Raw genomic sequence first — 21,587 nt, forward strand, 5'->3', positions numbered from 1 at the left:
AAAATTGTACAAAAGAGGTTTTAACATAAAATCAATCGAATTTTGGTCAAGTTGTATTACAGTGATTTCTTTTGTTACGTTGCTTCAGTGTATAATAGTTATACCGGGGGGGGGGAGGGGGCGGGGAAGGGAAATATGTACACTATAAAATATGGTATCATGTGAGTAGCTTAATACAATTGCATGCAAGTAGATACATAATAACAGAAATTAATTTACCTTTTAAAAAGGCAGTAGCATTTTTCCTGTCAAAGATGACAGGAGCCAGGGGCAGTAGGACACAGCAGCCCAACTGTGCCCCACCACAGCCATTTCCCTGCCTTCCCTGCCCCACACTGCTCCAGCACCACATGGCTCCTGGCTGCATTGCCAGAGCACAGGGCTGCGCTGGTACCCCAGGTATGTGTGTGTGTGTGTTCATAGGGTGAGTCTCACGCACACACACACACACACCACCATACACATGCACCCACACCCCCCTTGAACTGCCATACATGCAGTGCCCATACCCATACCCCCTCACAGACCCCAGCCACCCTCTCCCCACACACAACCCCCCACAAACCACATACCCACCCACACCCCACATATCCACACACACCCACATGCTTCCTCCCCCACACCTATCCACCCCCTGCTGACACACCCACACCCCTACACCCCACATACCCACACACCCACAGGCCCCCACAAACCTATCCCCATCCCCCCACAATATACAAGAGTAAGACTTCATTTTAAGCTATTATATACAGGACAAAAATATTTTTTGAAATCAAATTAATTAATGTTTTAGATTTTGCTTTTTAGAATATAATTTGGTATTTTTCTGGTTCCAAGATAGCAAAACCCCTTGCTCAAAGGAGTATTGCTGGGGCAAGGGGAGGGACTTCTGGTGGCAAAGGTCAGGGGTTAGGGGGTGAGACTTCCAGTCACAAGATGGTGACCAGGGGGTAGGGCACCTGTCAAGGGACGGGGCTACCCATGCAGCCCTTGAAAGCTTACCAAAACTCAGTAAATGGCCCTCCACCTGAAATAATTGCCCACTCCTGCTATATAGCATGTGATCATTCCCTTCCCTGCTTTGCATATGAGAGCTGCTTCCAAGGAACAGCCCATTTCTGGTCCACTGGTGTTATGATAAGGAGGAAATTTACAGTTGAAAATTTAAGCTACAGTACAGAGGCCACAATAATGATGCCCCCTTCATGTTAAGCCTGTTGTTACTATTATATTACTAAGGTTCAGGACATCCTATATTGGGGTTTGGCAACCTTTTTAGAGTGGTGGCTGAAATAACATAACTTGGTCTGAGGCAAGTTGGTTTTTTTGACTTGACTACTGCAGTTTCACTGCTGATGCACACGCCACAGAATCCTTCCACTGCTGAAATGCCATGGAATTGTCCTGCCTCCAAAATGCTGCTGATATCTGGGTTTTGAGCCAGGTGAAATCACTTGCATGAATGTGCAGGGCTAGGAAGCAGTAAAATTCAAGACTTCCTCTTTTTCCCCTACGCAAAGTCCACAGACATGTGCCATCTGTGGAGTACATGGGTCCTTTCCTTGGCGCACATAGTCTCAGAGTAGGTCAGTGGGAGGCAGGAATACATCCCCTTCCCTTCCCTTTCCACTGTCTGGAGTTCTCCAGGCACTCTGGCAGAAAATAGGCTGTGGGTCAATGGCTAAATCCCTTAGTATGACTCCAAATGGAATTGAAAATTAGTCTGATCCAACTCAATTAAGTTCTGGGCTAACTGGGAAAAAGGAGTGTGTGCCTTTAGCTCAGACTGGGAAAAGTTAAATATATATATGATGGTGCTGAGGTGATATTGTTGCTGTTATGATCCAGAAGAATATGCAAGGCACGAATTCCTGTGGGTGGTACTTTTTTATTGGACCAATTGCACAATTGGGATAGATATAGCCAAACTATCTATCCCAACCATGCAGTTCATCCAATAAAAGAGAACACCCGCAAGAATTTTTGCCCCTCAAAAATATGCATAGCTTTCTCCTCTCTATTTCATGCCAGTTCCTCCTTATGGTTAGGCAAAGAGGCATGGCTTGAGCATGGTTAGGCAAAGAGGCATGGTTTGAGCATAGAACTAAGAATCAGAACCATGGCTCTGACTGACTCCCAGCTCATGTACCCTTTCTGCCTCTGTCTTCCAGCTGTATATGAGATAGCTAAGGTATTTGCATCTACTGTATATATGTTTGTAAAGCATTTAGAATGTGATGGGTTCCCCTTTAAGAGCAAGATGTATATTTGGTAAATTTTATTTGTTTTTATAGTATTTCTTTGTACATGCCTTTATAATTTATTGGGACTAACTCAATGCACATATGCACATGCATGTGTGCTTTCATTAAAGTTTTCGTAATGGCTCTGCTCTTATCACTGGGTATCATACACAGACACTAGACATTAAACAAGCAAAAAATTCCACCCACTCCTATTGCAAATCCCTTTTCAAAGCCACTGCCAACATCAGACAGGAAATCTAGGTGCATACTGTGCAGGAGTTCTCTCACTGCAAGGAGGCCCTATTAGAATTATTCTCCCCTCTGGCTAGGAACAATTCTCTGTTTGCAAAAAGAAGAATTTTTTAAATTCTTTTAAAGCCCAGTGACACACATGACTGTATATTACCCTTCTCTCCTGCTGGAGGCTTAGTCGTTACTTCTCCCAACAGTTACACCAGCTCCACTGACTACATTGGTATAAATGAGAGCTTTGTTTTATGATTTGCAAAGTCTACATACAGGTGCAATCTGTGGAGTAAATGGGTCATTTCCTTGGCACAAATTGTTCCAGAGTAGGCCAGTGGGAACAGGGCTATGTCCCCTTCCCTCCCCTTTCTAATCTCTGGAGTTGGCCAGGTACTCTGGCAGAAAGAAGGCTGTGGGACTAGCCAAATCTTTTTATTTAACATCTTTTTTATTTAACACTGTTATAGAAAGAGAATACAACCCTCCCTTCCCCTCGCCCAAATTAAAAAAACCTCTTTGCATCTTTCCTTGCCACATTTAAAGTCAAACAAGCTTCGAGCATTACCAGATGCTGTAAGTAAATGTAAATGCAAGCTAGCTGTTTTGACCTCAGGTCACAGATGCTTTTAAAAATTCCAGCTGGAACAGGAGTGAGAAACGTTAAAGTACTAAGGGTACGTCTACATGTCACTGAATAGTGATATTGCTACGGCATCGTGCTTTAGTATTTCCTTTTGGAAGTACTAAAGCACAGTGCAGTAACCACCTGTATTGCGCCATGAGTTCAGCGTGCAGTTAGATTTCGTTGCTACTTCGCTGTAGCGGCGCATTAAAATGGGAGAGCGTGCTGCTACAGCGAAGTAGCTGCAAATCATGTGTAGACTCATATGACCTCTACGTCACTGTAACGTGCCATACTGTGATGTAGCATGTCCCTACGGCAACAGAGGAAAATGTGTAGACACACCCTAAGAGCACAGAAGTGGTTAGACATGTTAATCAGAAGTCAGGCAAAAGCAGGGCAACTAAAGTATTATAGCATCTGATGAAGAAAGTTGTTGCCTACTAAAGCTCACGCTTCTCTGAACCAGTTAGTCTCTAGGGCATCTTCCCTGCCCTGCCCTGCCTTCTTCCTAAAGTAGTAAGAGGGAACACTTGGGTTATGTTGTTTGCATCCATTGGAGGGAACTTCAGTGGACTAAGGGCAAACTGAAACCTGTGTTACATAAATAACAGAAAATTCAGAGGAGACTGACTCCACTCAGTTCACATTGATGCAACTTCTGTTAATCTAGGCTGAAGCCTTCAGTCTGCTCAGGGGAAATTGAGGGTACTGACAAAAGTGACATTTTGTCATGCAGTCACCCTCTTGAAGTGGCCTACGCCATTCTGTCTTATAGAAGGGTTTCAGAGAGCTTTAAAAGGTCCTGATCCCACCCAAAGAACCTTGTCTGCCTATGTCCTTAGACCAACATAGCTACAGTCTACACACCTGAAACATGGAACATACAGAATTTTCCCATTTGCAATGGAAATTATACAACATGAAAAAGAAAGAAGCCAGAGACAACAGCAGCATATATTTTCTAAGCCTATGCAAGAAACACAACATCATTCCCAGAGGACTAAACATCTACAATCCTCTGACTACTACATACAACTCCAAATATGCTTCACAACTTTGCAGGAAAACTTCGGGGAAACTTAGAAATCATCTTCTCCTAACCTACTCCAAAAGAGATCAGCTCAGGAAGGAAATCACCTCATGCTACAACAACTTAAAAGAGAAAATTCCAGACATTGTCCCAAACATTATACAATGTATACAAAGAGACTACTGAAGATTTTCTACAACATCCATCCCACATAAAAAGAAGAAATGGAACCAATTACTCCTAGAACAACTTTCCCAATTACAAAAGAGAAACAACACCAACACAGTACAACATTTCAACCTCAAACTCGATGCAACTGAAAGAAGCAACCAACCCTCAAATATCATCAATCTCTCCACACGTACTACTTGCCAAAGCTGAAACGTCTGTCCTCTCTAAAGGCCTGAATTTCTGTCCTGAAAAATACCCTAATAAAATACTTCAATGTGGAGAACTAAAATAATTCTTTCAACATCTCTACCTCAAGGAATATTTCCACAACCAGAATGAATCCACTTCCAACAACACTTCAACCTTTAATATCATTGAGGAAAAGAGCAATCCCCAAAAACCATCAGATTGGACATCTCACAATAGAAAAAATTAAAGCTTTGACTGCTATATTGACTGCTTCTGGGAAAGAATGAACAATGAAATAATCAACAACACATGCCACCGTAACATCTGTCCCTCTCAGAGAGAAGGGCCATAGAATCCCTAGGATCTAACCACCAAATAGTAATAAAACCAGTGGGTAAAGGAGGAGCTATAGTTATCCTTAACCATGAAGACTACATAAAAGAAGCGAACAGACAACTCTCTGACATCACCTACTACAAAAAACTAGAAGATGATTCTACTCCCCTTTTCACCTTGAAACTCAAAACTACCATCAAATCATTTCCATCAGAACTCCAGAAAAAATATAGAACTTGATCCCCTCACTACCCAACCCGGGGACTTTTTACATGCTCCCTAAAATCCACAAACAAGGGAACCCTGGCAGACCTATCGTATCCAACCATGGAACCCTCACTGAGGAAATATCAGGTTTTGTCTAATCAGTCCTCAAACCTCTTGTCACTGAAAGAGCAAGTTTTGTCCAAGACAGAACAGACTTTCTACAAAAACTTAAAAACATAGACCACCTTCCCAGTAACACCCTTCTAGCCACCATGGACATTACCAGCCTATATACCAACATCCTACACCAGGATGATAGTCAAGCCTGCCTTACATATCTACAAGAGCAAGATTATAACTCAAAGTACAGACCCAAAGCTATTACTAAACTTATACACTTCATCCTCACACACAACAACTTTACTTTCAATAGTCAACAGTTCCTTCAGACCATGGGCACATCTATAGGCTAGGATCCCTCATTGTAGACAAAGCCCAAGCCACATACTGGGCTCTCCCAAGGGAGGAGGCCTATGATTATGAAATTATAAAGGTGACAATATTACACCACTTAGAGCTCACACCTGAGCATTATTGCAGAATATTCCAAGCTCGGAAGGGGAAGGAGGACTGCAAACCCAGGAATCTCGTGCAACTCTTAAAGGACCTCCTGAATAAGTGGGTACTTCCGGAGAAGGTAAATTGGGCTACTTTAGCCGACCAGATTTTATTAGAATAATTCATGAAGGACTTGGACAATGAAACCCAATTGTGGGTATGCCAGCATCTACCCAGGACGGCTGAAAAAGCGTTAAGAGTCGCTGAGGCCTTTGTGGCATCTGAAGTAGAGCGTTTCAAAGAAAGGGGTTATAAGAGCACAGAAGCCATCACCAAGAGGGATGAGGAGCCCTGGTGGGGGCCACCATGGTACCAGAGGTGTGGTGTGATACAGTGGAGTTGCATCTTACGTAGGCATTAGGTTCTAAAGTCAGCGCGTAAGGCGAAAATCGCATATAGTCAAAATTACCGTGCCAGCGGTTGACTGCCTCTGCTTCCAAAACCTCCCGCCACCGCTGCAGAGCTGTGCTTAGAGCTGTGCAACCGGCGGCAGCGGCACAGCGCGGGGTGGTGGTAGGAATGGCTGCATGCCGCCTGGCCACCACCATGCTGCTGCTGCCGCCCAGCAGCTGGCCACACAGCTCCAGGCACGGCTCCATGGTGACAGTGGGAGGTTTTGGAGGCAGTGGCCATCACTGCCATAATGGGCCTCCAGGTAAGCAGCAGCGCCGTGTGCAAACTCAAGCCCCCGCCCTGCCCCCCCCCCACCCTGCGTATAGTTGAATTCGTGTAAGTTAAATGCGCATGTGACGGGCTAGCTGGCAGTGACCTAGCCCAGGGGTTTTGAAAGGGCAAAAGATGATTGGAGGACCTGGGATTCTCTCTCCTCACCAATCTGGTAATGATTTGGCCCAGGGGTTTTGAAGGGGTAAAAGATGATTGGAGGACTTGGGATTCCCTTTCCTCACCAATCAGGCCCCAGAGATTCACCCCTCATGTCCCTTGATTGGCCCCTTGGGTCACCTGGAGGGGGATAAAAGGGGCAGCATGGCTGACTCAGAGAAGAGACCAGCGAGGGACCATGAGGAAGGAGCTTCAAAGAGCTGGCAAGAGCTGAGCCAGCAGGGTGGAAGCAGTTGCCCCAGAAGAGCCTGAAGGAACAGGACCTGCAGGCAGCAGTGGGACCCTCAGCAGCACGGTGTGTGGCCGACAGGAGAGGCTTCCTGCTGGGCTCCAGGATGCCCTACGAGAGGCTGTGACCAGCAGGCGAGGCTTCCCCACTCCAGCAAGGATCTGAACAGCGACCTGAGAGGGTCCCAGCTCAGCTTCCAGCTCCTCCAATCAGAGACCAGGCAGCTCAACGTGAGGCCAGGGCTCCAGGGAGGTCAAGATCCCTAGCAGCTTAGAGCAGTACCAGCACTGGTGGCTGTGTGGCAGTGTTTCTGCTTACCATGTGGGAGATCTGAGTTCAAGCTTTGGTTCCAGCTTTGGTGACTTGGGGTGAGTGAGCTAACAAGGAACAACTCCTTCTGCAGTGGAAAGGGGCCGCTGTGTTTTCCCCTTCCAGGTACCTAGGCCCTATATTTCTTTGTCCTTTTACATTTTGTATTTTTTGCCTTTTTATATTTCATCAACCAGTATTGTTTGCTCTGTTGTTTGTGTTTTATATTTTGTTAACCCTGTCTTTTGTCAGTGATTGTAAGTGTCTAACCTTTGTTGAATCCTGCCCCCTTGGGACATTGTAGTGTCTACTATACCCCCCTGATTATACCTGTTATGTTCCCAGTATTGTTCCCTCATTAAAAGGTATATGGTTAAGTCCCCAGTGGTGGTCTGGCTCTGCTCTATAGGGGGAGGAGAGTCCCTACACCTCCCACAGTGCTTGTGCACCTGCTTTGATCCCTTCAATTGGAGAGGGGGTACCTTTTGGAGTACCGCCCGGGTTACACGCTTATGATGTGACTCCACTGTACATTACTGGTGCAGGAAATCAGGTCAGATTTCCAGGGAATGCACCCTAGGCCCGCAAGAAAGGTGGAAATCGGTGGGAGAGAGTACAGGGCTGAAAGAATGACTTGAAGTGAGCAAACCCATTGAAAAGATGGATTGTAGCTTCAGATGCACTGAAGAAATAGCAGTGTGAAATAGACCCATGGTAACAACTTGGGTAGCAGGAAAACCAATCCAGGCAACCCTAGATACAGACTGTTCCCCGACCCTAGTCAGGGCTGGGCTAATACCTAGGTATGTCATTGGTTGGTGCTGAACTGTGAGCATGTGCTGTATCCATGGAAAAGCTGAACAGTACGAAAGAGGCTTTGTTGATGTAAGGATCGCCAACCACAAGGGTAGGATGCAAGTGGGATTTGCACCTGAATTTGATGGTCAAATGGTCGTAGGGCAAGACTGGCCACTGCTGTATGAAGTTTTAGAGAAAGTCCAGAGGGATGAATTGAGACGGAAAGGCTGGCCCTGGGTTGAGGGTTGGATAGCCGAAGAAGAAGCAACTTCCGTAGGAGAAGACGACTTGATAAATCTCAGGACTGGTGCCATGGGACAAGAAGACAAGGAGTTCCAGAGGATTCAGGAGGAGGAAGTGGCTCATGTTGAACACAAAGTAGCCCGACCAGAACTTGGTGTAAGTGACCCTCATTTTGAGATACATAATGGCTTATTGTACAAGGTTAGGAAGTGCCCAGTCCAGGGTGAATGGATCCGGCAGTTAATGGTGTCCCATATTTTCTGTAGCTGGGTGTGGGGATTGGCACACACCGCTCCCATGGGAGGCCATTTCAGGAGAGAGAAGACATTCACCAAGATCGAGCAATGGTTTTTTTGGTCAGGTATGAGGGAGGAAGTCAACATAACAGTGTGAGGCCTGCCTAGAATGTCAAAGGGTCCAAGAAAGGTGGCCACCACACGCACCATTACAGGTGATGCCTCTTATTAACAATCCCTTTGATAGAATAGCATTAGATATCATGGGTCCCCTTATGAAGAGCTGTGCCGGATACCAATATATATGGGTCATAGTATACTACGCAACACATTACCCAGAGGCAATACCCTTAAGGTTGGCGATGGCTCCCCAAATTGTGGAGGAACTACTGAAGTGGATATCCCAGGTGGGAGTCTCAAATAATTACGGATCAAGGTATGAACTTTATGTCCAGGATTATTAAAGCCATGTGTCAAGTATTGAAAATACTGCAGTTGTGTACATCTGTTTACCATCCACAGACCAATGGTCTGGTGGAATGCCTAAATGGGACAATCAGACAGTTATTACAAGGGGAACCATCATCTGAGAAAGATGGAGGCCCATTCATCATCATCTACAAGCTAGAGTATATGAGGAAATACAAAAATGCTAACACAAGGGGTCATTGTACCCTCTCGCAGTCCATGGTGGAGTCCTATGATAATAGTACCCAGAACTGATGGGTCTCTACAAATATGCATAGACTTCAGGAGAGTTAATGAAATTGCTAGATTTGATGCATTCTCTATGCCACATGTAGAGGAACTTCTGGAGAGAACAGGCCAAGCTCGTTATATTTCTACAATCCATCTGTTAAAAGGGTACTGGCAAATACCCATGGCTGCCAAGGACCAACAGAAAACCACTTTCAGTACACCCTGGGGTTTATTTGAATTTACGAGGATGCCGTTTGGCCTTCATGGTGCTGTGGCTATGTTTCAGCGCCTCATGGACTGCATTCTTGCCCAGGATACGATGTATGCTGCCACCTAGATTGACAACATCATTATCTACTCACAATCCTGGGTTCACCATTTGCGACATTTGAAAACGATGCTGTGAGAGCTTCGCCAGTTAGAGATGACAGCCAACCCCAAGAAGTGCTCACTATGGATGCAAGAAACCAATTTACTTAGGATTTAGGGTTGGACAGGGAGTCATACGGCCTTTGGCCAGCGAGTTAGCTACGATAGAAAACTATTTACAACCCCAGACCAAGAGCCAGATGAGATCATTCCTGGGTTTGGCTAACTATTACAGAAGATTTATTCCCTGTTTTGCAGAAAAAGCAACAGCATTAATTGACGCAATAAGAGGAAAGGTCCAGGGTTCAATAAGGTGGCCTCGCCAAATGGAAGGAGCCTTTAAGGCCATCAAAAGAGCCCTGTGTAATGATCTGGTAGTTGTAACGCCTGATTTTTCTAAAATTTTTATCCTGCAGATGGATGCATCCGAAACTGCCATAGGAGCGGTGTTGTGTCAGGACCAAGAGGGAGTCGAGCGACCAATTGCCTTTGCTAGTAAAAAATTAAATACCACCGAAACAAGGTATTCTACTATTGAGAGGGAGTGTCTAGTGATAAAGTGGGCAATAAAGTACTTCCAGTATTATTAAATGGGAAGAGAATTTAAACTAGTCGCTGATCATGCTCCTTTACAATGGCTAAATAAGTCCAAACATGATAATGCGCGAATCATGCGCTGGGCATTGTCTCTACAGCCTTTTAAATTCTGTGTCCATTATAGGCCTGGAGTGACCAATAAAGTTACAGATTTTTTTATCAAGGTATAATGAAAATGAGGTGGCAATGACGGATCCATGCAAGACCACTACCAAAATTATTGATGATCAGAACCAAAAACCTGTTTTGCCCCAAGGCAACTTAAGCCGGGGGATGTGTGGTAGGAAAGACTTACCCTGGCAGGGCGAGGAGCAGAGCTGGCGGGATGCCATGCCAGAATAGAAGTGCGGAAAAGTGAAACCGCAGCAGAAGATGCTGCGGTAAAAGAAAAAAAGGAAAAAAACCGGCAGAGCTGGGAGGAGGTGGGAGTGGCTCCTGTGTCAGTGTGGGCACGCTTTATGGCAGCATGCTAGGGCCCATTTTCTGGCTGGCCCCCTGAGACCAAGATAAAAGGCCCAGTGGAAGAACAGCTGGAGGAGCCAGAAGTGAGTTCCCCAACGTGCCTAGAGCAGCTGGTTACAGAACAGAGCCCCACGGGAGAGACATGGTAGCTGCCCCAGGCAGGGGCTTTCCAAGATAGGCAGAGCCAGATAAGGCTTAGGGATTTACCTGAAGAAGCACCATGGATGTCGGACATCTTCATCATTTGGACTGAAAACTTACAATCTCTAATTGATTTCCATCAGAAATTCAGCAAGTATCACCTCTCCATCAGACTGTCTCTGGAATACTCCAACACCAACCTTTCCTTTTTAGACATGATGGTCACTATCCGGAATGGTAAAAGACAGACATCAGATACAAGAAACCCACAGACCAACACACATATCTGAAAAGAACCAGCAATCACTCTAAACACACCAAGAAATCTGTAATGTACAGCCAGGCCTTCCAATACCACCAAATTTGCACTGAGGAGAACACCTGGGATCGTCACCTCACAAATCTCAAAAGGACCTTCACTCAAGAAGGACACTCCTCCAGAAAGATAGATTGCACTTTTGAAAGAGCCACCCAGATACCATGTGAAGAATTGCTGCAGTACAGAAGAGAACCCCCCCCCATGAATCTCACACCACTGGTTATGACATATCATCCCTCCCTGGAACCTATACAGAAAATCCTAAAATAATTGCAACCTATACTAGAAGATGACCCAGTTTTTAAAGCAATCTTCCCAGAAGCACCCATCCTAGCCTTCAAACAAGCACCAAACCTCACCAACCTCATCACCAGAAGCAAACTTCCTACATTCCAAAACACACCAAATGGATCCAGGCTATGCCATGACAAGAAATGTAAAATCTGCCAACACATTTCCACCACTCCCACAATTACTACATCCCACAACAGAAACATCACCATTCCTGTATCTTATGCCTGCACCTCCAGAAATCTAATATATCTCATCCAATGCACCAAATGCTCTGATGGGAAATATGTAGGAGAAATCAACTGCGTACCAGAATGAACGTACATCAAATCTATCAGAGACAAGAATATCTAATTACCTGTAGGGACACACTTCTCACAAGAAAACCACTCTCTCTCTCCAATCTCTCAGTCCTAATCTTCAAAGGGAATTTACAAAACACCTTTCACAGACAAACTTATGAGCTTCACTTCATCAGTCTACTGGATACAAAAAATCATGGACTAAATATAGACATTGGATTTATGACACATTATAACACATTATAACCTGCCTAACGTCTGACTCCTCAGGTAAACCCTCCACTTTGTACCACTTTGTACCTTCCCCTACCCTCCTGTCTCTAATTCCCCTTCTAACATTCATTCCTCTCTCTGTACATTCATTCTCTTTCTCACACCACCCCCATATGTCTCTCACCTATTGGCCACCTCCATTTACAGTTTAACTGACTGGCTTTCTTGCATACTCCATCCAGGAAGAGCACAGATTATCTGCAGACACTTCCTCTGCCTGACAAAGGGTAATTGCACCCAAAAGCTTATAAAGAAGTATTTTTCTAACTACTTGAGTTGGTCTAATAAAAGATATCAGATTTACCCAAATAACCTTGTCTGCCTATGTCCTTAGACCAACATGGCTACAACCTACACCTCCGAAGGGGAGCACCTTCATTAACTCGTGTCAGCCCACACCAGGAGCAGGGCTTGCCTGACACAGCCCAACCCTGCTCCTGGCTCTGTCTTCAGAATGGGAGGGGGAGAAGGGATGGAAGGGAGTTCTCTCTGGGCTTTGCCCAGTCTCTGCTGGAGGGTGGGGTGAGTGGACTGGAGCCCCCACTTCCTCCCTCCCATGAAAAGCATATGCCCTAGGCAGCATAAGGTGCCCTGTTTTGCTCCTGCCAGTAACTGCTTCCTTTTTTTATAGACACATTGCAGTCTTTTTTTTTTCAGTCCGCAGTCTCAAGAGTATGTGATCATATCCACCTGATCTGAACACCCTGGGAGTCCTGGGGGGTGTCAAAGTGTGGATACTCTCTGGTCAGTATCACCTCAACCCAGGTCCAACCTCCTGAGTGATTTGGAAATCAGACAGTCAAGGAATGTGGAAAGTGGATTGAAATGGTAATGCACTGATAGGCAAGAGAAAGAAATATTACCTAGCCCTGTGTATTCAGATGTTAGCTTGTGGTTGGATTGTTCAAAGAAAGATGAATACATGTTTTCTGGAGCGCCACACTATTTATGTACCATGGCATGGCTCTACAATCGTTTGGGCTGAGAGTGAATAAAGGCTATGTGATTTCTATTTTTTTTTCCCCATTCACTGGTAACCCAGAAACAGCTTGGTCTGGTGCACAGATCCTGTACACCAGGATCTGTAAATACAAATGGGGAATGCTAATCTTATGTCCTTATGCAGTTGGTGATCTGCAACCAATGTTCTGCAGCTGCACGTACAGCAGTGTTGAATCTTGTATTTTGTAGTACTTTGTTTGTGCTGAATAAACAGTCTTTACACGCCCACTGTACTTCCTGCCAGTAATGTATTTATTTCCTCTCCTGATACCCTGACTTACTGAAGCGGAAGGGTGGGGGGAGGCAGGGTGGGGTATTCTGAGAAACTACTCCCGTTTCCAAAGTACATCAGAGAGCTTTTCTGAAGTTCTTGAAGTGGTTTACAGGTGGCAAATCAAAGCGATGCCTGCTTGAAAACCAGTTTGAATCTTTCTCGTCAGTAGACAGAACCATTTTTATCATTTACTTGAGCTTACAAAAGTATGCAGCACCCACCCTGAAAGCCTCTGTGCAGGCAGTTAGCACCTCAGGCACAAACACAATTGTGAGGCCCAGGTGCTCACCTTGAAGTTAACAGGTTTCAGCTCTTCCCCATCTGCATGGAAGAAGGGAGTTCTGTCTATGGCACTGTTTGCAGTATGACTCTTTATAGCAGAGGCAGGCAATTATTTCTGTTTTGACAAGCCATCGAGGGCCACATGACAGGCAGCCAGGGGCAGATAACTATTCATTTTCATTTATCCTTGTGGGCCGGATAGAATGGCCTGGCAGGCTGCATCTGACCCGTGGGCCGCATTTTGCCCACCCCTGCTTTATCCGGTGCATGTTGGATTGGACCCATGGACTGTATCTGGCTTGGGGACGGGCCCAGCACTACTCACCAGGGCTACAGGGGTGAAAGTTTGGGTACCACTGCATTAAAAGTTTACAGTCCCAACTGAAATAGCTGTAAGAGCACAATTTCAAAGTATAGATTAGGTTCCCTATGGTGTGATTTTAGCTTGTAGACTTGTCCAAACTAGCTCATGTGGATATCAATAACAGTCTAGCCCCAAGAGCACAGGATTCTGTTATGAGATGTTTCATTCAGCATCCCATAATGCCTCTAATCTCAATGCTCCCCAGCTAGATGCTAGCTTTCCTAATGGCCCGGGAAGGCACATGAGCCTTGCAGCATACCCTGAAGGTCAACAAATTCAGGTTCTTTGAGAGTAGGAAAGGGGGGATGAATTCCATAAGGAGAATGCCCAGATAGCAGTCCTCTTTCTGCGTTATGCTGAGGGGAGTCCAACCGTGTCTCTGCTGATCTCAGTTGCCATAGGATGGATGAGCAAAAAGCCATTGAAGGGTTTAATACAGTCCTACTCCAAAGAGAGCTGGCACTACTTCACATTACAGAGCCCCGAACTCACTCACCAATTAACTAAGCAGGAGGAAGAAAGACTTTTCCACTCATCACAGCACCCAAATGATTTTAATAATTTTCTCTGGAGATTGAAATTAAATGTGGGAACTATTTTTTTATGAAAAATGAACAAACAAATTACAGTACCTCTGCCCCATTCCCAAATAAACCAGCATCACCACAGGTTTTCTCAGAGTCTGCTTTAGCTTTAAAGACATACAATCATTGCTGGCAACGTTTAATGATAGAGAAAATGAGTCCATATGTTACAGTAGAAATTGTTTGCTGAATGTTTGATGTACAAAAATAATGGAAGGGGAAACTTCTGAATGTTTGCTAAAGCAAGTGAAACCAAAATGACTTTTTCCTTCTTACTTACAGATTCCAGGAAGAATGGACTAGAGACATCACAGTTTCTGCTCATTACAGAGAAAACGACCATCAGCCTAAGTTCAACAAAAGTGCACCCACTAAAATATTAGTAACAGGACATAAGACTACAGTACCTACAGTGAAGACAATCCATATTGTTGAAGTCTATGGACATGATAAGGAAATTTATAAAAATTCTAATTCACATTTACCTGGATAGCCAATATCAGAAACATAGCAAATTATTTGTTGGACCAAAATGAAATAAGTATAGAAATATGTGCCTTAAAGACTACATAGAAAACTACTTAATTATTCATATGAATCTGAACATTTTATATATCTAAAGATTGTTATTTAAAAAAATGCTTCCAGGCTTAATATCAGTAAGATAATGAATGTTAACATAAGTAGCCATTCTCTACAATGTGCTAAATATTGTGATCATGGCAAAAACATATAATTCTCCTGTTCATACAGTAGAAAGAAATGGCAACAGTTTATACATTTGATTCATTCAGAGTCATAACAACTGCATATTCACATGACTGTAACCTTATTTTAACCTGTGTTCTTTTTGTAAATATGTCAGAAAAAAAAACAAACCCATATTTTTGCACACCAGTATGACAAAATTACAATAAAGATGTCTTTTTAATTAAAGACATTGCCATTTTATTGAAGAGTGGCCTTGCTATTTAATTCTTCCATGTTATTTTCATGCATGATTTCTCTGTTCCTGATTAGAAAAAGTTTGTGTAGGTTACAGCATTGAACATGAGGACAAAAGCATGTGTTGCAGGAGAGAAGAAACTGGAAGCGAGTCTATGTGAGCCTAGCTGAAGATCAAGCTGTAGTTGCAGCCTGCTAGTAAATGGTTCTCTTGATGCAGAGATGGTTTAGTTTTAGGAACATGACATCCTCTCATGCTGCTAACCAGCACACTGCACATGGAACATTTTCTTCCTTTTCCAGTTTGGAACAGTTCACTGCTGTATTCAAGTACAGTTCTTATTTGTTCTCTTATCATCAGATAAATAATAGGAATTGTTACCACATTCTGGTCCTTAAGAAAATATTATGCAAGATAACTGCCAACAATGCACTGAATTGTGTACCCCCTTAATGGTTCATTCCAGTGTACCATTATGATCTGCACTTTTTCATTGTTTTGAAAGACTTCTAGCCATTTTCATCAGTTCGGAAGTGGACTTTTTAAATATTTGAACATTGAACTACTCACCTCCTCTACCTGCCACCCCCAGACTGATAAACAGACTCAGTGGGCTAACTGAATCTTCAAACAGGATCTCCATTGTATCATCACTTATCACCAGGATGACGGGGTTTATTCTCTCCCTTTTTTTGAATTTGTCTACAATTATTCCAATCACATATTGAGTAACTCAGCCCACTTCTCTGTCAATTATGGATTTCATCCCTAATTCCATCTATTTTATTTAAGATTTGCCAGTTTCCTGAAGCCACTAGTCTCATCCAGCCTCTACCTCACATCCAGTAAGAACTGGAGGGGCATCTTAAATGCCAGCAAAAGGACCTATGCTGCCAGGAACTACTCAAGTTTCATGCTGTCACTTTCAAGCTATGTTTACCCAAGTCTATGAAAAGGCAGCTGGTCTTCTGTGTCTTGCTGTTAAAACTTCATCAATGACCATCCATTTCTGAGATCATCTAACCTTCCAATTCTGGTTCAAGAGCATGAAGAATTTTACATGTGAAAAAATGCATGACTCCAGACTGGTCTGAGGAAAAGTCATGGACCTGGTTGAATGGGAGAGTTATGAGCCAATGCTGATTTAGGAAACTCACCAGCTATATCCATCCACAGGCCTGGTCTGCATAGGAAATTTCAGCAGGCCTACACTGAGAAGGCTGAGCCAAAGAGCACTCTTCCAAGCAGAATAAGCATATCATGAAAATTAACCCCACCCCTCTTCTGATTGTTTGTTTTAGTACCTAAGCCATCACATACTAGCTATATTAGAGCTCTGCAAAAGACAAGTGGAGTCTGCTCAATGTGACATCTACTTGAACAGCTCTCCATCAACTTGCTTGATTATGGCATGTTCCTCAGTAAGGTCCTTGTCTCTGACATACCTGAGATCATGTTAAGCATGTACATATCTTCCTTTTTGAATCAGCCCTTTAAAAACTACTGATAGCAGAGACGTTGTGAAGCTGAGGGGACATGTGTTACCCTCAGCTGTTGTACTGTGGGTGTTTCCTGCCTGGATATTGTGGAGCACACTCAATTTCCATTGACTTTACTGCAAGTTAAGAATACCCAGTAGGGAGTTCTCATCCTCTTGTGGGATCTGTTCCTCATTGTCAATTTAGCCATAATGCTCCCCTGATTTTCAGCTGTTTCATAGCTGTGCTACCAGAAACAGTTTCCAGCTCCTAAGTGACTGGAATAAAGCTAGTTGGAAATTTCCAGGTATATTTTTTCTGTTGGGAAATGTTGATTCCTCAGAATCAGAACTTTTGTAGGTACCTTTCAGTTTCAACAACATTTTCATTTGGGAAGATTTCTTGGGTCCAGGAATTTCTGACGAAAACCAAAACCACCTTAGAATCACCAGGTTGGAAACAAGCAGTCTCTTTTTTAGTCTCACCTGTTGAAAATGTTCCATTTTGTATACACAGTTATACAGTGAAAAAGGGGTTTGGACATGAGTCGCTCTCAAGCTAGGTGAATACCCTGATCACCACACTGGTAGTAGTGGTTTGGGTGGGTGGTGTGGGGTTAGGCTCTTTTTCTCTCCTGTTTTTTATGAAAAATTCCAAAAAATATCTAGTTTTTCTCCATATGGAACAGGAAATTGTATTAAATAGGGCTGTGCGAAGCTTTGGGTGCTGATTTGATTTGGAAGAGATTCAGCCTGATTTGGTGGCCAAATCTCCAAATCAAATCAGGGGACCAATAAAAAGGTCCAAATCGATTCAGAGCTCTCTGAATCTTTGAAAAGACCATGGGGACCATGGGGGACCCCTGCCAGGCCCTATCCCCTGCCTGCTCCCCCCTCCCCTGCCCACTTCCCCAGCCCCAACCCATGGCTGCCCCACCCACCCAGTTCCCAGCTCTTCAAAAAAAAGCCCCGACTCACCGGGTGCTGCCAGGCAGGGGGGTGATCCCTGCTGCCCCCCACTGCCCCACGCTACGTGGGGGGCTCTGCACAAGCCCCCTGACCCCAATCCCCCAGCTCCTCCCATAGCTGCCCCGCCTGCCCCAGCTCTGCTCCTTTAAGAAAAAGAAAACCTGAACTCACCAGCTCCTGCAGCAGCCTTGGAGCTTTGGGGGGGTCATGGAAGAGCCCCCCCACATGGCATGGGGCATCAGGGGGCAGTGGGGATCACCCCCTGCACCGGGCAAGAGCTGGTGAAACTGGGTTTTTTGGTTTTTTTTCTTAAACGGCTAGAGCTGGGGCAGGCAGGGCAGCTATGGGGGGGGAGATGGGACAACGGGACTCGTGCAGAGTCTCTCCCCCCCCCCCGCAATGCAGCATGGGGCAGTGGGGATCGCCCTCTGCCAGGCAGGAGGCAGTGAATGCAGTCTTTTTTTTTTCAAATTGCTGGGAGCTGGGGCAGGCAGGGCAGCCATTGCTGGGCTGGGAGAGTGGGCGGGGGATGGGCCTGGTTGATTCAGAGATTCGGCAGGAGCCGAATCTCCAAATCAGATTTATCCGAATCAATTCAGGTAGTGATTCAAATCACGGAATCGAAAAACTGCCCCCCTGAATTGACCAAATCCGAAGTGAATACTAGCCACTTTGCACAGGCGTAGTATTAAACCTTAAAAGAGTTTTGTGATATTCCTACACAGCTCTGCTTGTGAACACACATCCTATTTTCAGATGTGGCTTACTGTTAGAAAGCAATCTGTACCCTCGGCAGCAGCACCTGGTATCAGTGGCATCAGCTGCAAGGGTTAAGCTAACTGCCTGCAGGATAGATGGGGCTTAGTATATAAACTCAGGCCCTCAACTTGGGCCTTCGCTGCTCAATGTCTCACACCCTGCAGCAGCTCCCAGCTTTGCTCCAATCCTTGATCCTGCCTTACCTCTACCTTGGACTCCAGTACCTTACTCCTGCTTACCTGTCATGTGTTCTGAGCTCCCTGACCTCTGACCTGACCTAGACTCCAGACTTGGATATCACTACAGGCTAGGAACATAATTTGGCCTCCCTGGTTCTGATCCCTTTTGTTCAGTCTCAGCCCCTGATCTGGATTCCTCACAGACACAGGTACTAATTTAATGCCATGCTACTCAAGACTGCTTATGCCCTAGTCCCTGGACTTAGGCTCATAACGGGTGTATGGACAGGAGAAGATGGGATTTAGTTTGTACTAAGCTCTTGTTCTACCTTTCTGTTATACAGTGTATTAGTCCACTGGGCAATAGTTAACATGCACAAATATTTGGTTGGGCATATCTGTATTGTGCACTATTTTGTTAGTCTCCCATGTGCCATGCCAAACTTGCATCCCACCAGAACAAATCTATCTATAACTGTATGCCCTCTGCTGGAACAAATCTCACCTCTCTGCCCTAATCCTTGCACAAATCCAGGATCAGTCCATTTGCTGTTGTAAGACTCCTGGAGACAACACCAATGCACTACAGCTGGTATTACTGCACTTCAGCCCTGTATCATACTTTATGTATGCACTGAGGTTCTGCATCTATGGAGATATGAATATTTACAAGGCTATCACCAAAGGTTTAGCAAAGTGGCAAATGAGCTGCCATGGAATGCAGACACAAAAGAAAGGATTTGAAATCTACAGGCAAGGTAACCAAAAACAAAAATTTGGGCAGGGCTCAAGCTACCTTATGGCATGTTATGGGGAGGCGAGTAAGGTTATGTTATGGAATCAAGCTGCTGTTTCTGCAGGCGGCAATAAGACCGTTGAGGGCAACTGGGACTCCGAGACCTGCATGGATTCTGTTGAAGATGTGTCTGACGGTCAGGACCAGTTCAGTATATCTAAAAGCCTGAATTAAGATAGGAATGCAAGACAAAGGTACTTGCTTATATGTCTGTCCTGTTAGCCTGGATAAGGATCTTTCTTTTGACTCACTAGATCCACTTTTATTATATTGTTTTTACTATGTACTGTGGCATGCACTTATGTCTTTGTTTTTTTCCTGGTACACCCTGGGCACCACCATCTGGAGAAGATGCAGGCCTGTCAGAGTTCTACTCCTGCCACCATACACTCAAAATGGCAATTGCACTAGTGATGGAGGGAAATCTGTTCCAAATCAGTTTTGAAAGTCCTGTCCACACAGCTGAGCTGTCACCTACTCTCAGACTACCTCTCACTCTGGCCTGACTCCCCTTATCAGCCTCCTGTCATAGTAAACCACTGGGCTCTCCTCATAGTCAGTATGAAGATCATGCTGGGGCCAAATGCAAAACAACATACCTGGATGGAAATGGAACAGTTCAGTTCATTTCAACCACACATCCACATTCCACCCTGTTTCTCTTCCTCAGTTTCCTGTGCCCCACTCCTGTTGTGGCAGCTCTATCTTGACTTCCTTTTCTTGTGCTCAAAATGGCAAAACCTGCCCTGCTATCAAGATTAAATTAAGAAATAGACCCTTAGAATCAAATTGTTCATTAAGTACAGTGCAAGCCAGAAGTGTTGTTAATTACCATGTCTCTGTGGCAGATTGATCAATGAGGGTGCAGGTTTCAAAGCATATTGCAAGGTACTTTAAAAAAAAAAATGATGCCTAGAAAATATCTTACAAAAGGCTATGATTTTATTCTAGGACAAAACTTGTCATTTCAGCAGTAAATACATTCTCTTTAAAAAAATAAATGAAAACACAGAGATGGAGATCGTAAGTCCCATATAAGGGAAGAGGCATAGCATATTGTTAACCTGTAAAGTTAACCTATGACAGTCATAGCAAAACTCACTGCAAACTTCGTGTGCGTTTCCAGAGACTAATATAACATTAAGTGTACAGAAAGCATGGGTTGAGGCTCTAGCATTACAAGGCTGATCTCTGTTGCTCATTCTAAAATATTTAGCCATGTCCCTGTGGAACTGCTCTGAATAGCATCAACTTATATCTTCCTAAAGGGGTACATCCTCCAGCACAATGACTATGCAATTTAGGAACACCAATTCATTCAAGGCTGTAACGAAACTCCCAAGGATTGGTAGGCCTTATTATAAGCAGTCCAGTGCCACCTGAATAGCACCACACACCTCCACATGCCATGCCTACAGGCCCTGCTACATGTTCAAATTAAAGCTGGATAGAAACCAGCTATCAAGTTGTTATACACTTTCAAGTGCTAACTTTATAGCTGGTTGGCTCTTTATATCTGGATAGTCATTTTATTGTGTGATAATTACTTTGCACGTGTGGCTTGTCTAAACTTATTGTGTGATTGACTAGTTAATTGTGTAATGTATGTAACACGTAGCAGGTGCCTTAAAAGTTGATTTACTTATAACAGATTGGTTAGTTACTAACAGTGGCAGGTGAGGGGTAGTAAATTTCTGGAGGACAATGGCTACACACTTTTAATGTTTAAGGTAGGTCTCGCATTGACATGCTACAGCTCTGGAGTTAGGTCTGTGTAGCTCTCCAGAAAAATGCCCTCTCTCACTTTGTTTTTGCAGCCACTATTGGTTTTCCCATGTCTGGAGTGCAGTCATCTTCCATCAGCAGGTGCTTGTTTCCCAAGCCCTAGACTTGAGGCTGTACTGAGACAGGTGAGGTCTTTACAATATTGCCAAAAACCCATGCAGAGCTGCTTGGTACCTTTGTAAATGAACTGCAAAATTGAAACTGTTTGGCAGTGAGATATCAACAGCAGCTGCACAAGCCTTTGTACTGTCACAATAACGAACTGCCATAGCCTGTAGCCCTGGTTTGTCCATGCAGGCCAATAACAATTTGAAAATGGTTCCAGCTGGTCAAAAACAGAGGGATTTTGGGACAATGGGATATGGTCCCAGAATCATAATTGCTTAGG

At 44.3% G+C, this 21,587-nt stretch overlaps 1 protein-coding gene across 4 annotated transcripts in view; it reads left to right on the forward strand.

The window, feature by feature from the left end:
• Positions 1-15,239, forward strand: part of SUSD3 (sushi domain containing 3) — a 67,576-nt gene extending 52,337 nt beyond the window's left edge. For 3 of the 4 annotated variants that reach the window (XM_059715473.1, XM_059715470.1, XM_019495474.2), the window contains one exon: positions 14,571-15,239. In XM_059715473.1, coding sequence (XP_059571456.1) covers positions 14,571-14,781 — 211 coding nt within the window. In that variant the 3' untranslated portion in view covers positions 14,782-15,239. The remainder of the gene's footprint in view (positions 1-14,570) is intronic. The other variant, XM_059715471.1, reaches the window with a different exon arrangement.
• The last annotated feature ends 6,348 nt before the right edge of the window (positions 15,240-21,587 follow it).

This window comes from Alligator mississippiensis, chromosome 12 (genome assembly GCF_030867095.1).
Source record: "Alligator mississippiensis isolate rAllMis1 chromosome 12, rAllMis1, whole genome shotgun sequence".
NCBI classification, from domain to species: Eukaryota; Metazoa; Chordata; order Crocodylia; family Alligatoridae; genus Alligator; species Alligator mississippiensis.